We start from the raw sequence: 16,159 nt of genomic DNA on the forward strand, positions 1-16,159 counted from the left end.
GCAGAGAATTCACCAGCAAGTGACCCATGCTCCACACTGCAGAGGAAGGCGAAAAACCTCCAGGGCCTCTGCCAATCTGCCCCGGAGGAAAATTCCTTCCCGACCCCAAATATGGCGATCAGCTAAACCCTGAGCATGTGGGCAAGACTCACCAGCCAGTTGATCCCTGGCCTCTTTCTGTCCTTTTCAAACAATCAATCTCACAACTTTTGATGTGAAAGCCTTATTGTCTGCCATTCCTCCTACTTGGAATAGTCATAATGAGTTTCTTTATTCTTAATGACTTGGTATCACTTTTTCAAGTTTAATTTGAAAACATTTTCTCCTTTTCCTGTACTTATTAAAGTGACACCATCAAACTGAAACACAGCTAATTTCGAAAAGTAACTCAGCAATAGTTTCAGGTACTATCCTGCCTGGAAGCCCCATTGCTAATTTTGCAGTTTCAGAATCACATTTTCTTATTCTTCTAATATTATCTCTCCCCATTTGTTGTTTGAAGAATTCATATGCACAGAAAATGGAAGCTGAATACACACAACAGGTTAACAAACGCAACAAGTAATTAAATTCAACAACAGTGGGCCTGTCATTCCTCAGTCCTTTTTGACCTTATAATAGGAGGGTTTAATTTTAACTATTGTTTTTTGTCTTGAATGTAATGATCTAAAGCATTTTTGGACACAATTTTTAAAAAAGAAAATCTAAATAGTGTTTTACTAGACTTGCATGGGAAAAGGTATTTTTTTAAAAATCAAGACCTCACTGGGTTTCAAAGCCATAAAAATAAAGTAAATAATCCTCTCTCTCAATTGTGAAACCACACTGAGTTTGGTGAAATTAATCCGCTAGGATAAGAATTAGAATTTTTGCGTGAGCATATTGCATCAAGAGTTACAACCTGCATTTACCCTACGAAATTCATCAGAAGAGCTAGCAAAGCATCCCACCACCGGTAAAAGCCATCACAAGTACTTACACCAACAGCAAATTCTGTGATGTCAGCTCCTGCCTCCAGTGCCTTTGCTGTCTCTTCTTTAGCCATTTTAGTGATGAAGTTCTTGGCGTTGTTTGACGTTTGTGTCTGTAAAGCTGCCCATATGGCTCTGGTGATGACTGTGTTCTTGCTGGTTGGATCTTCACTAGGGTTATTAATCATGCTAATTCGGACATGATTACTGGATTTCTGTGTTTTAATAAAGTGCTTGTTAGAATGCATTTAGAATTCTAGTCTGTTTTTAGATAAGTGGGATAAATCCATTATAATAAAAAGAAAAAGGAAACTGCTCTATATAGCCTAATGGGAAATATTGATTCCAAATCAGGTAGTCAGCAGCTCAAGGCTAACAGGACTAATGATAATGAGTGACTTTGAACTAACTTATTTATTATCTGGATAGCACCAGCATGCTTAGAATATTAGAGACAAGTACAAAGCCAAGATTCTTGCCACAAAGCGCTTACAATCCAAATACTAAATAAATCCCAAAGCACTGTGCAAAACAATTGCCATGTATATTGTGTGTCTGCTTTGTACTACTGCCTTGCTTTATACTGAAGTGTAGCCACTGCAGGAATGAAACCTGGCAATACTACATGACTATTTTGGACAAAAACATGAAAAAAATATATTTTCCACTCTTAAAGGATAATTTAGGTAGGTAGAATGAAATTACTAAAGCTGACATATACCCAGGATAAACAGGAGTTAACACTCTACTTTTACAACAAGCACTACAGGGTATTAATGAGCCCCAGGGGTCAAGACCTTAAAGCTGGCATATCAGGTAGAACCGCCCCTGCACCCCTGACACCCTTGTGTGGCACTGGTTTAAATACTGAGAGGGAACAGCACCCCCTATTCAATATCAACATCATTTCCCACAGCATCTGCTTTCTTTTAGAGAGTAATGATCCGGCTTGAGCATGACAAGATCTGACAAAATCCTAGCTTTTGGTGGCATGGCTGCAGAAATTCAAAGTACTTGCCAGACACTTGCAACTTATTTAGAAGCCAGAAAAATTAAACTTGCTAAAGAAAGAAAATTGGCCATGCTGTTTTATTAAGTGACACACAACTATGTAATATTAAATACAAAATCTAAGTTAATACAGAAACGGTATTGAGAGAGTAAGTGAACAGTAGTCAAGAAATTCTAAAGCATGATTCCCACCACAACTATAATAATTCTCCCCTCCTTGATTCCTGTTTGTATTCAATTACTATGTAGGGGTAACTAGAACCCTTACTGAAACTGGCAACGTGTCTGACTTAGTTAAAATTGTAAGTTTCTTAATATTTATGTTAAAGTGCTCAATTGTCACAATGCAGGAGCTGATTCTTTTTCTCACTCTTGAAAAAGAAAATTCAGTGACTTGCAGGGCAAGGTGTAAGGCTCTGCTGTTTACTCAGGCTTTTGCCTGAGGAGGGAATTGAAGAGAGACATTAAAATAGCACTCTGAACAGAGTTCTTATTTCTCAAGTGTGTTTTTTGTGGAGGGTACAGGTTAATGTCCCAGAGATTGAAAGGGACAAAGAAAAGAGAAAAAAAGAAAGTAATTACACAATACTGATGTTTATTTGAACGTGTAATTAATTTTGTGAGCAGGTACTGCATTGAAATACATCAGAATTATTTTGTCCAAAACACTGGATGAGAAAAATTCCTATGTTACAATCAGTGCAGATGAGAGAGACAAAGCAGAGGTTATGGTACAATGCTCACATGTATGCCCAAGTTAAAACACAACAGTGTCATTCTAATATTAGGTCTGTCAGCCTGAACTGTGTCTATTATTATTTGCATTAGGATAAGTGCCTACAGGCCACAATTGAGATTGGGTGCCCCATTGTGCTAGGCCCCATACAAAAACATATAGTAAGAGAGTGTCTCTACCACCAAAAAGCTCACAATATAGATAGAGAAGACAGAAAGAAGGTGGAAGGGAAATGTTGCAACAGCGAAGAGAAGTGAGTCCCAGTCCAGTGCTCTAGCCACTGAACCACACTGCCTCTCCTTTTAAATTGAAATGCTACCACCTACCTGATGTTTGATAGCATCATATAACAATTGTCTCCCAGAAGGTTTATCAAAATCTCCAACAATCCAAAAAGTAACTGGTCTAACAAAAGAATCATCTGTAGAAGAATAAAAATGCAACACTTGGGGGAAAAAGGCAGCTTCTGAATATTATCACATTGGCATTATAGCAAAAGCAAAAGCAAAGGGCCACAAGGAAAGATGCAGATGAAGTTAAACAGTGATACTTATATGTATCATGAAAAGTGGTATTACTATTAGATTAGGATTGATTTTCCTACTTAACAGATTGGAGGGACATGCATTATTATGCTTCTAAACTGAATTATTATTTTACTATTTGGTAAATTTAAAAATTATAAAGGAACCTACGAACCTGCAAGTAACCTATAATTCCTCACTAGGGTACAAACATGCTTTTTTCACCCTTCTTTAAGCGGTAGCTTACAGAATCAGTTTTGGACAAAGAGATATTATAAAGGAATAAAAACACATGCATCAGACAGTTTTTCGATTACCAGCAAGTTCTAGGCCAGCATTATACAGATATCAGAGTTTCCAAAGAACCTAAGCATATTAAAGTAATAACCCAAGAAAGAGAAAGTGCTAAAGTTTGAGTTACCATATATCTCCTTGGAGGACATTCCTGGACACAAGTAAAAAGGAAAGAGTGGAAGAAAAAGAAAATGTCATTATTAATTTCTATAACAAACTCTACAAGTAAAAAGGAGCTAGCTGTACGGCATAGTATATGCAGGGATCATGTTAATAAACCGCTAAAATTGAGATTAAATGAGCAAGCATTGTTTGCCAGTAACACTACATAAAGACTGGGTTTTGTTTTGTTTAAATGAGTGCAAAATATTATATCCAACAGAGACCCTACAACAGAATTGGAAGAAGGCACTGGAGCCAAAACTATTTTTGCAAGAAGCAGCATATTATGATCTAGATGTGGCCAGCTATTGCTTTTATGTCTCACTTAGGGTATGTCTACACAGCAGATGTAAGAGAATTCCCAGCTCAGTTGGACATACACGTGCTAGCTCTGCTCAAGTTAGAAGGCTAAAAATAGCAGTCTGAAAATGGGAGGCAGTTCAGTCTCACTGCCTGAGTATGCATCCAGGTCAGGTGGGATTGTACTCGTCGCTAGTCTGAGCCACCACCCATGCCCCCACTGCTATGCTGATGTTTGTAACAAGCCAACTCAAGCAGAGCTAGCACTTTCCTGTCTACCTGAACTGGGAATCACCCTCATAGCTGCTGTGTAGACAGCCTTAGCATGAGTTCAGTACCACTGCAGAGGGAAGAATACCAACTGGTGAGTGAGCAAAACCTAGGCTTTTTCACTATTTAGAAAAAGAAACATGCCACGTTATTCCATGTAATCAGATACTAGCTATCCAGTATCCTGAATAACTTCAGAGTCAGCAAGCCAAAAGCTGTAAATTAAGCAGGGGCAGCTCAAAAACAACATGCCTCCATAAGCAGGAGGAGTCCAGTTAGGTGCTGAGATCAGCAGACAACAGAAAAGTGGATACTAGGTGAAACTAAACATATCTAAAGAAATTTTAGCTGTGAAGGGGCAACTGATCCCCCAGCTAGTTAGTAAATATTCATGCTGCCATCCACTTTCCACGGAAATATCTGCTTCTGTGCTGACCTAGACTGTACACTACAATAGAAAAGGTACTTTCAAATGAGAGTTTGGAGATGTACTGTCTATTTTAAGTGCTACAAAGAAAAATAAGGAACAGCTCTAATTTGCTGCACATGAACAAATGGCTAAGCAGAGGACAGGGAGCACTGGAAACATTTACAGCAGTATAGGAAGGAGGCAATGCCTGGGGACAACGTCAGGAGAAACTCGAAAGAGTCACTTAAAGAATAACATGAGTAGTCTCAAAGATAGGAAGGAAAAAGAAAAAGAAAAAATCAAGTACTGGTGAGTCAGGAAGTTTAAATAGACAAGATGGGAACATATTCAGGACTGATTGAGTATGAACTTTTCAAGTCAGGGATCATATCTGTTTGTGTGTGTTTGTACATCATGTAACACAATGAGGTCCTAATCTTGACAGGGGCTTTTGAGTACAACTGTAAGATAAGTAATACAATATTTGACCATGCAGTTCATGCACAAAGTGCAAGAATTGCAAGATCAGACCAGATTAATGGTCAGTCTGATTACTGAGTAATTATGCAAACTTCTGAAGCTCAAGCAAGTATTGTTTAGCTTAGGTCACAAAGCAGAGGGTTCTGATCCCTTATACATTTTTATCTTAGGCAATGTAACTGCAGATTATCTTTTTTCATAAGGACATATGATCCTTTTCTATATTCATCTAGGCTCTTTGATTCAAAAATATCACATGGCAGTGAGATCCACTGGTTAATTGCCCTTCTAATGAGAGGAATGTTTTCACTTGGAATACCATGTTCAGTTCTGGTCAGCACATCTTCAAAATCTGACTTTAGTAGAGATAAGCATGCTCAGCACTTTGCAGGATTGGGCCTATGTTAGCATAAGTACACCAGAAATACCGTGCTGCTGTAAGAATAGTTTGGTGGTAGGAGACAATCAATCATAGATAAGGCTAAATTTTAGTCACGGTATTTTTCGTAAAACTCATGGACAGGTCATGGGAAGTAAATAAAAATGCATGGCCTGTGACGTACGTGTGTGTGTATGCATGCGTGTGTGTGTCTCTCTCTCTCTTGGGTGCTAGCCTGGGGGGCACTGCGGGTGCTCAGGGGCAGCCCGGGAACAGGCAGTGGCGCACGGCCTGGGACCCACGCTGGTGTGTGGGGGCCGGTGTTGGTGGGACTGGCAGACTCCCTACCTAGCTCCTTGTCTCACCAGAAGCGGAGACATCCCCTTCCCTCAGCTCCTGGGTGAAGGCATGGCCAGGCAACTCTGCACACTGCCTCTGCCTGCAGGAACCGCCCCTGTAGCTCCCACTGGCCATGGTTCCTGGCCAATGGGAGCTGCGGTGCCGGCGCTCAGGGTGAAAGCAGCATGCAGAGTTGCCTGGCCATGCTTCCACCTAGGAGCTGAGGGAGGAGGATGTCACCACTTCTGGGGAGCCCCCCGAGGTGAGCACTGCCCAGAGCCCTCACCTCATTCCGTGCCCCAACCGACATCCAAACTCCTGCTGCTGCAGGGGAGGAAGGGGAGGAGGAGGAGGAGGAGGTGGCACAGTGGCCTGAGACTGCCCCCTGGTATGACTGGCCAAGGGGCTGCCTGAGCCACTCAGGTGGCCCCCGGGCCAGGTGCACCAGCCGCTGCAGAAGTCACAGAGATCACAGAAAGTCACTGAATCCGTGACTTCCATGACAAACTTACAGCCTTAATCATAGAAAGTTACAGGTGGGTTCAGGAGGGACAGGAGAGAAAGACCCAGGGAAAAAGGAGGGTAAGTAGTTCTTTATATCTGAGAAGGATGTTAGTGACTGCTTCTCTTTGCCAAAGAGCTCAGTTACTATGGTGGCAAGGCCATACAGGAACCTAGAGAAACTGATGGACTCTAACAGAATCCACTAATTCACTGCCTAATCTTCTCCGAATCTGCACTCTGCCTTACTACTCCCACTTCATCTTTTACAGTCTCTTGGCTTTGCACCTATTGTGCTGCTACCGATGCCTGACAGTCTCCCATTTCCTGCCAACCCTCAACCTCTTTCTGCCTTCAGACCAGTTCTTACAAAAGGCTTTCCTTTGATGTCCTCCTCACCAGTTTTCTCCTTATTCTTCCTTCCCTGAAAAGATCCTCTCTTCAAATAAGATTGTTGTTCTGCCCTTAAGTGCTTGCAGTCTGTTTGTAAAGCTCTGACTAAGTAGAGTGTGTTATTAAAATTTACATCGCTGTACTGCGCCAGAGGTCCCAATTAGGATCAAGACTTAGTTGTATTAGGAGCTGCACAAACACAGAAGTAGATTTAAGTTTATATTTTATCATGATTATTACCTTTCTTTGTTAAGTAGGTCATACTATTGGCTACAGCAGCTGTTTTATCTTTGGAATTCAAGAAAGTAAATCTAGCATAATCATCCACAAAAAAGTTATCTGCAGGAAAAAGAGAAAATATTATAGGTGCAGAAACTGACGATACCATTAGAAGAAATATATCAACAACATTCACTGATATCTAAGCCACCCATTACCCTAATAGCTTGACGCTGGTTTTGTGTTTGATTTCTGCTGTTTATGGCTAATATATCAATGAATGTTACTGTTACAAGACACACCAAAACCAACGTATCATTTTCACGATGCAAAGTTCAACTGAAATCAGTAGTGCAAGGTCCCATTCAATTCAACTGCATCTCTGTTTAAAGAAATAGGTATTTAAATTCATTGCGTTACTACTCTCCAAACCATTCAAGTAAGATCACATATGTGTATCTGTAACTGTATTATTCTTCTAAGTAGTCTTTCTGCGTGGAGTGTAACTGCTTAATATTTTAATCATGCAAAGTTTCACTGAAATCTGTACCATAGCAAATCCTAAGTATTTCATCAATTTCTGTTCAAGTGGGGTTTAAGGACAGAGCAGCACTGACTGATGTGTCTCACACAGTACAGCTCTATTAGTCTTGGCTTTTGCTAGTGCTGTTAATGTCTCAGTTTCATGAGTCACTAAATTCCCCTAAAAAAGGTAGAAGCAAAAAAATAGAAAATGCATAACTACTATGAAAAATCTGACAGATATAAATGTTTATGCTGTTACTGGGCACAGCCTGACTCTCTTAGCACTAAGTGGGCTGGAATCTCTCCTCTTATACTATTGATGATAATACATTTTGACACTGTGTTCCACTGGGAAATTCCAATTCTTGTAAATGAATATTTATACAGATCGGGTTTATTGAGCTGAAAGTGTCCCTTACTCGTGGCAGTTAGATCTAGGTACTCTCGGTCAGACATCAAGATCCTTGAGTTGATTCTTGGAACAACATTAGGCTGGTTCATGATATATTCAACCACATCTTGATCACTGGACAATTCACCCTGAAGGAAAGAAGGAAGAAAAGCTGCTGCATAAGATACTGTTTTTACAAACATATTTTTATTAAACTGCTTGAAAACAAAGTAATCATGTGAATCAAGGTGGCTGGTGATCTTGCTTATAAGATTTTTTTTCTTTTTTTTTAGGGCGCTTGCTTGACTTCAGCTTTCAGAAAGCTAGGTCTCCCCTTGAAATCCCAGTTTAGAAACATCACATACCAAGTACACAGCTCTCTGGAACAGGCTGGTGGTTTCTAGGATTTTTTGCATTGTTATGGTTTCTAGGTCATCAGGATCCAGCTGCTCTTTTTGAAAAGGCATTCCATTAAACAGCACAATAGGTAGAGGTCCCACACCCGTCTGCTCATAGTACCCTCTGCCTTCCTGATATAAAAGGAAAGAACAAACATAAGTATATTATCTCATTACTGCATAGAAGAATTATGGCCTTCACTGTAACATACTCTAACTCCGCTGAAATCTATTCTGAACATTCTCCCAAATAGGGTAACATAAGCTTTACAACATATTCTGTATATATAATATTCAATCCAGAAAACATACGTTTATAATACCTCTTATATGGAAAACTCTTATCTAGCAATCAGAAGTTCAAAACAAAAAAAGATTAAGAGTACTGCTTTATATTATCAAAGAATAAAACAACTTGACAACCACTTGTTCCTTAAACCAGTACCAGGAATTTATGATTTATTGTGCATGTGAGTAGAAAAGGCACAATTTTAAAAGCTACGTATAAATGGTTACATATCTGCATTTGAGCCAAAATCTCATGTAGAATTAATGACAAGAAGAGAATGCACACTATGAAGTCCAAGTATAAATTAGTTCAACAGTGATGGCACATATGACATAATGCAAAGCCTTTTAAAAAACACTGTTCTTCACAATTCTATGAAAACACATTAGCGGGTATTTATTGTTACGACAAGTCTCTCCATTGCATGTAACCATCTTATGGTCCATTTTTATTATATTCAGTAATCTAAAAGCTAATTCAGTACTGTGAACTTAGAACCCCTCAATGCCAACTGGCAAGGCAGTTCTAAGAATATCTTGATCCTGATGTGTACATTCTGGTTCACAAATGAATATCACGTGTGGTCTTAAATGAAAGCCGGGGTCATGCTGGGCATTAATATTATTGTGAAACATATGTACAGATACTATGTAAGGAGCTATGCATATACATTGAAAATATGTGACTAAAGTCTGTATCAAGGTAGAGATGACAGGTTTTTGCCAAAAATATGGGGGCGGAATACTCACCTCTCTGTCAACATGTAAATTAAGCATTGTAAGATAACATAATAGAAACTCAATTTACATACAAAGTCAATGGAGGGATGTGAAATCAACAGAGAGGCAGCAGAGTGGACAATAATCTAGAAGGGGTTACCCTGACAGTGGGTTACAGACAAACTTTGGGAGATATAAAGTGAAGGCAAGGAAGACACGCCTTTATCCTGCACTTATGAAGTAATCAGAAGTGTGATTACATTCATAGATTCATAGACTCTAGGACTGGAAGGGACCTCGAGAGGTCATCGAGTCCAGTCCCCTGCCCTCATGGCAGGACCAAATATTGTCTAGACAATCCCTAATAGACATTTATCTAACCTACTCTTAAATATCTCCAAAGATGGAGATTCCACAACTTCCCTAGGCAATCTATTCCAGTGTTTAACTACACTGACAGTTAGAAACTTTTTCCTAATGTCCAACCTAAATCTCCCTTGCTGCAGTTTAAGCCCATTGCTTCTTGTTCTATCATTGGAGGCTAAGGTGAACAAGTTTTCTCCCTCCTCCTGATGACACCCTTTTAGATACCTGAAAACTGCTATCATGTCCCCTCTCAGTCTTCTCCTTTCCAAACTAAACAAACCCAATTCCTTCAGCCTTCCTTCATAGGTCATGTTCTCAAGACCTTTAATCATTCTTGTTGCTCTTCTCTGGACCCTCTCCAATTTCTCCACATCTTTCTTGAAATGCAGTGCCCAGAACTGGACACAATACTCCAGTTGAGGCCTGACCAGCGCAGAGTAAAGCGGAAGAATGACTTCTTGTGTCTTGTTTACAACACACCTGTTAATGCATCCCAGAATCACGTTTGCTTTTTTTGCAACCGTATCACACTGTTGACTCATATTAAGCTTGTGGTCTACTATGACCCCTAGATCTCTTTCTGCCATACTCCTTCCTAGACAGTCTCCTCCCATTCTGTATGTGTGAAACTGATTGTTCCTTCCTAAGTGGAGCACTTTGCATTTATCTTTATTGAACTTCATCCTGTTTACCTCAGACCATTTCTCCAATTTGTCCAGATCATTTTGAATTTTGACCCTGTCCTCCAAAGCAGTTGCAATCCCTCCCGGTTTGGTATCGTCCGCAAACTTAATAAGCGTACTTTCTATGCCAACATCTAAATTGTTGATGAAGATATTGAACAGAACCGGTCCCAAAACAGACCCCTGCGGAACTCCACTTGTTATACCTTTCCAGCAGGATTGGGAGCCATTAACAACTACTCTCTGAGTACGGTTATCCAGCCAGTTATGCACCCACCTTATAGTAGCCCCATCTAAATTGTACTTTCCTAGTTTATCTATAAGAATATCATGCGAGACCGTATCAAATGCCTTACTAAAGTCTAGGTATATCACATCCACTGCTTCTCCTTATCCACAAGGCTCGTTATCCTATCAAAGAATGCTATCAGATTAGTTTGACATGATTTGTTCTTTACAAATCCATGCTGGCTATTCCCTGTCACCTTACCACCTTCCAAGTGTTTGCAGATGATTTCTTTAATTACCTGCTCCATTATCTTCCCTGGCACAGAAGTTAAACTAACTGGTCTGTAGTTTCCTGGGTTGTTTTTATTTCCCTTTTTATAGATGGGCACTATATTTGCCCCCTTCCAGTCTTCTGGAATCTCCCCCGTCTCCCATGATTTCCCAAAGATAATAGCTAGAGGCTCAGATACCTATTCTAGGATGCATTTCATCAGGCCCGGGTGACTTGCAGGCATCTAACTTTTCTAAGTGATTTTTTACTTGCTCTTTTTTTATTTTATCTTCTAAACCTACCCTCTTCCTGTAAGCATTCACTATATTAGACATTCCTTCAGACTTCTCAGTGAAGACTGAAACAAAGAAGTCATTAAGCATTTCTGCCATTTCCAAGTCTCCCGTTACTGTTTCCCCCTCCTCACTGAGCAGTGGGCCTACCCTGTCCTTGGTCTTCCTCTTGCTTCTAATGTATTGATAAAAAGTCTTCTTGTTTCCCTTTATTCCCATAACTAGTTTGAGTTCATTTTGTGCCTTTGCCTTTCTAATCTTGCCTCTGCATTCCTGTGTTATTTGCCTATATTCATCCTTTGTAATCTGACCTAGTTTCCATTTTTTATATGACGCCTTTTTATTTTGTAGGTCACGCAAGATCTCGTGGTTAAGCCAAGGTGGTCTTTTGCCACATTTTCTATCTTTCCTAACCATCGGAATAGCTTGCTTTTGGGCCCTTAATAGTGTCCCTTTGAAAAACTGCCAACTCTCCTCAGTTGTTTTTCCCCTCAGTCTTGATTCCCATGGGACCTTACCTATCAGCTCTCTGAGCTTACCAAAATCTGCCTTCCTGAAATCCATTGTCTCTATTCTGCTGTACTCCCTTCTACCCTTCCTTAGAATTGCAAACTCTATGATTTCATGATCACTTTCACCCAAGCTTCCTTCTACTTTCAAATTCTCAACAAGTTCCTCCCTATTTGTTAAAATCAAGTCTAGAACAGCTTCCCCCCTAGTAGCTTTTTCAACTTTCTGAAATAAAAAGTTGTCTGCAATGCAGTCCAGGAACTTATTGGAGAGTCTGTGCCCCGCAGTGTTATTTTCCCAACATATATCTGGATAGTTGAAGTCCCCCATCACCACCAAATCTTGGGCTTTGGATGATTTTGTTAGTTGTTTGAAAAAAGCCTCATCCACCTCTTCCACCTGATTAGGTGGCCTGTAGTAGACTCCCAGCACGACATCATCCGTGTTTTTTACTCCTTTTAGCCTAACCCAGAGACTCTCAACACTTCCGTCTCCTATGTCCATCTCCACCTCAGTCCAAGTATGTACATTTTTAATATATTAGGCAACACCTCCTCCCTTTTTCCCCGTCTATCCTTCCTGAGCAAACTATACCCATCCACACGAACATTCCAGTCGTGTGTATTATCCCACCAAGTTTCAGTAATGCCGACAATGTCATAGTTGTATTTATTTATTAGCACTTCCCAGTTCTTCCTGCTTATTACCCATACTTCTTGCATTTGTATATAGGCATCTAAGATACTGGTTTGATCTTGCCTCCCAGGTTTGCCCTGACCCTCCTTCCTCACTGCCATTATAGCCCGTGCTCCCTCCTGTTTCCAACCCATCTCCCAGGTCTTGTTCCCCACTTACCTGTGGGGTTTGCTCACCTGTCCCCGTCGAACCTAGTTTAAAGCCCTCCTTACTAGGTTAGCATTCATTAAAGCAGGATCATAACCTGCCCTGGCTGAAATGTTGTGAAGGACATTTGGGGTGAGATAATCTTCTTTAGACAGTAGGTTAACCTGTTAAGTTAGTCTCTAGAAATCATGTTATGATTTTATTTTATATGTAACCCTTTTGTTTCTATTGTCCTTTCTCTGGTATCCTGAACCTTTGATAATAAACATATGTGATTTTCACTATAAATATATCTCAGTGTTGAGCTGAATCATTCAAGTTGGTGTGTACACTGTTCCCTTAAGGACAGCAGACCCAGTATTACTGTGAGTGTCTAGTGGATAAGAGGCTAGACACTTCAGGGGAATAGTTCTAAAGGGCTTGGGGACTGGGATGCACCTACTGTTAGCCTCCAAGGCAAAGTAAAGGCTGGCATAGCCCAGAAGAGATTGTTTGGGTGGCTAACAGGCTGGTGGTGTTAGGGGGCTGACACCCAGTTAGGTATAAGCAAGCATCCCTCTTACTGGAGCAAAATTAGTAACAAGATGACACTCAGTCCTGGGTACTCTGAGAACTGTCATGAGCTGTCACTGTCACCCTCCCAAAATAGGATCTTCTCTATGCAATACCCTCAGCATTACCAGATAGAGCCGATATTTACAAAAACCATTTTAGCGTTTCATCCCTTTTTAACAGGCTAATCAAGGTTAAAAGTTAGGACATCATATCCTTCGAGCAGATCTCGCAACTTTTAAGATTTGGCCACAATCTCTAGTATCAGGTAAAATCACTCGTAAGGATCCCTTCAGTATTTTCTCTCTCTCTCAACAAACCTTTCAGGCTCTAATGCTTTTGTACATAAAAGGGCTTTGTCTGAACATCCAAGTCCAGTAATTAAGTATCTTATGGCAGGGGAGGAAGTTCAATGGGTCAGGAGCACCTAGTCCAGTAGGGATACAAGAGCAGCCTGGTTTCATGCCCTAACCTGATTTAGCATCATCTCTGCACTCAAATTTCAGACAGCAACTTGGCAGGGCCTTCCTTTCCTTTACCATCTTCCCCCTCAATACTTCCACTTTAAGCCTCAGAACTTTCAAAGCACCATTCCAACCTGCCAAAAGAGGCATCCCAAATATGGAGATTAGCTGACACCATGTACTTGTTTTAGGGCAATCTTCCCAGCATGCAGCATGAATTAGTTGGGGTGAGCCATCAGAGCATGTTACAGGATGGGACAGGGGAAGAAATCTACCCACATTCCAGAATATAGGTTGAAGCAGCCTCCATGGTCCCAGTGTTCCCTGTCTGGGTAGAGGAAGAAAGCCTAGAGGATCTACATATCAGCAGAGCATCTCATTCTCACCCCAATTTCCAGAGTGACTGCACACAGGGAGGCCCCACCAGACCTGGGTTCCTCGGCATGCCAGGTCCCTCCTCAAATCTTGCCCCTCTACAGTGAAATAGCACAGTTTGATTGCCGAAAGGCTCTCTGCCTCAGCACAAGGCGGGGTGGGATTTGCCCTGTCAATATACTGGCTGAAATAATATTCAGTAAATGATATATTAAACAGTGAACTACCAGGATAACAATACTTTAATCTCTCAAAATTCTTACCTTCCTGTTTTGATCATAAACAGAATCAATCCCCAGAATGCTGTTCATTTCTACATAAGGATACTGCTTCTCGAGAACGCTAACCACATGTTCAACCTGCAGCTGATCTCCAGTTTTTACTTTGTTATATATCTGAGGAGGGGAGGCAAATTCAGATTTATAGCCATGACTGATTTTTCCCTCTCTTTTCCAACATAACATATCCGCTATATTCCAACTTCTAATATAGAACATTTATGGCAACTTAGTTATTATGTGTGATAACAGTCTATATACAAATACAAGCCAAATGATAAACATTGCCAGTCTTGAAAATTAGCCTGCTATGCCTCAGTATAAAAGAGCTCTTATGCTGAGAAGACTATTGCTATATTCTCTAACCTCAATATTGACCAGAATGGCAAACATTTCTTGTGATTCAAATGTTTTCAGAAAGATGTGCGGCAAAGCAAATCTCAAATTAAACAAATCAAAAGGGTTGCATGTTTTTCTGCAGAATAGTCCCTGGATTTTTGCTTACAGCCATGATCTAGGAGGCTGACATTCCCCTTGTGAATTAGGAACATCTTTATTTCACTTTTTTTAACATGCCAGATATTATTTCTTTGATTTCCAACTAATCAATAGTATATCAAAACAAATCGGAGGAAGAACAAAGCAAAGTTTTCAAGCCACTAGCAATTTAACTGAATTAAAAAATTGTGCCTCTTGTAACCATTTTAAGTTAAAATGATTGCACACTGTAAGCTGCAAGTGAAAATGAGTTTGCTTTTCTCATCCTAATACTCATCACAAAATTATCTGGCAGGATTGGCAGTCTCTACTAAAGACAAGTCCAGAACTACAATAGTAAGTGACAAAGCAGGCTAGGACTGAAATGCGTGGGCAGAATTAGGGAATGAGAGGTAAGGTGACACAGAAAACTTACACAGTGCTGTCAATTCTATTTGATCCTTGTTTTCATTATCAAAAGTTTTACCAACAAAATTTTAAAAGAGAAAAAGTGTTTGAAGTGCACTTCATCAGATACTAGAGATTCAGAGTTGCAGAAGTAATATAAATTTCTCTTATTACCTATTTTCCCATTAACACAGAGTATCTCTCATACATCAGATATTAAACATGCATTTATGAACACTTACAGATATAAGAGTCTGGAAGGCATAATTATTATCCACTTCTTGCGCAACATAATTAAATGCTCTAAGAAGGGCAACCCCAGCATCTTGTAGCCCATCAACGTCTTCTGAGTCATTAACCACGAAGACTAGACCAATCCTGTAAAGAAAACAATCCCAAAAAACATGAGCCTGTTATGCAAATAAAATCTTAGTGAAAATTTTATTTGCATAACAAATAATGCAGAATAGCCAATGATTATAAAGATCTTAAGCAGGAGTTCTTGCTAGGTATGTTAATAAGCAGATTTGAATAACTCTGGTTCATGGTCTCTACAAAACATTCCTTAGGGTTCACCCACTCAAATCCCTTCATGTCTTTTGAGACTGAGTTAATCATGTGTTGATCATTTTGCCCTCCTTTTTCCTACTGTTTCTTGCTTTCTCCATTTTCTTTTGTTCTGTTGGAGGGATTGGGCCACTTTTAACTGTTGAAAGTTTATACAACATCCCACATGGCTAATAATGAACACTTTGTAGTAATCATGAAAGCCACAAAACCTAAACTAATGCCCTCCCATAAAAATGTAGCATTACCTCAGTGGGATGTGGTTGCTGAAGAACATCTCCGCCACGTTAAGCAATTCTGCTGTACTCTCATGGGAAGGATCCACTATAAGAACCTTTGGGCAATTACAAAATAAAGGTTTTTACATGAGTTTGTTCCATTAAAAGCCCAGAACAGTGGTTCATGGTTAAGAGGACAGGTTTATTCATGTTTCACTGCAAAGGTATTATTGACATTTTACCCACCGTGGCAAGGGCTTGTCTACACTGGCAATTAACAGTGCTGCAACTTTCTGGCTCAAAACATGCCCCTGAG

The 16,159-nt window shown here is 40.1% G+C and overlaps 1 protein-coding gene across 3 annotated transcripts in view; it reads right to left on the reverse strand.

The window, feature by feature from the left end:
- The window catches only part of UGGT1 (UDP-glucose glycoprotein glucosyltransferase 1), a 90,870-nt gene that overhangs the window by 38,900 nt on the left and 35,811 nt on the right, over positions 1-16,159 (reverse strand). For 2 of the 3 annotated variants that reach the window (XM_030574783.1, XM_030574784.1), the window contains exons 15-23: positions 15,874-15,959; positions 15,301-15,436; positions 14,159-14,290; positions 8,270-8,434; positions 7,933-8,053; positions 7,010-7,108; positions 3,664-3,687; positions 3,045-3,139; positions 980-1,186 (exon numbers count right to left, since the gene is read on the reverse strand). In XM_030574783.1, the coding sequence (XP_030430643.1) occupies positions 980-1,186; positions 3,045-3,139; positions 3,664-3,687; positions 7,010-7,108; positions 7,933-8,053; positions 8,270-8,434; positions 14,159-14,290; positions 15,301-15,436; positions 15,874-15,959 (1,065 nt within the window). The remainder of the gene's footprint in view (positions 1-979; positions 1,187-3,044; positions 3,140-3,663; positions 3,688-7,009; positions 7,109-7,932; positions 8,054-8,269; positions 8,435-14,158; positions 14,291-15,300; positions 15,437-15,873; positions 15,960-16,159) is intronic. The other variant, XM_030574785.1, reaches the window with a different exon arrangement.

Source organism: Gopherus evgoodei, chromosome 9 (assembly GCF_007399415.2).
Source record: "Gopherus evgoodei ecotype Sinaloan lineage chromosome 9, rGopEvg1_v1.p, whole genome shotgun sequence".
NCBI lineage: Eukaryota > Metazoa > Chordata > Testudines > Testudinidae > Gopherus > Gopherus evgoodei.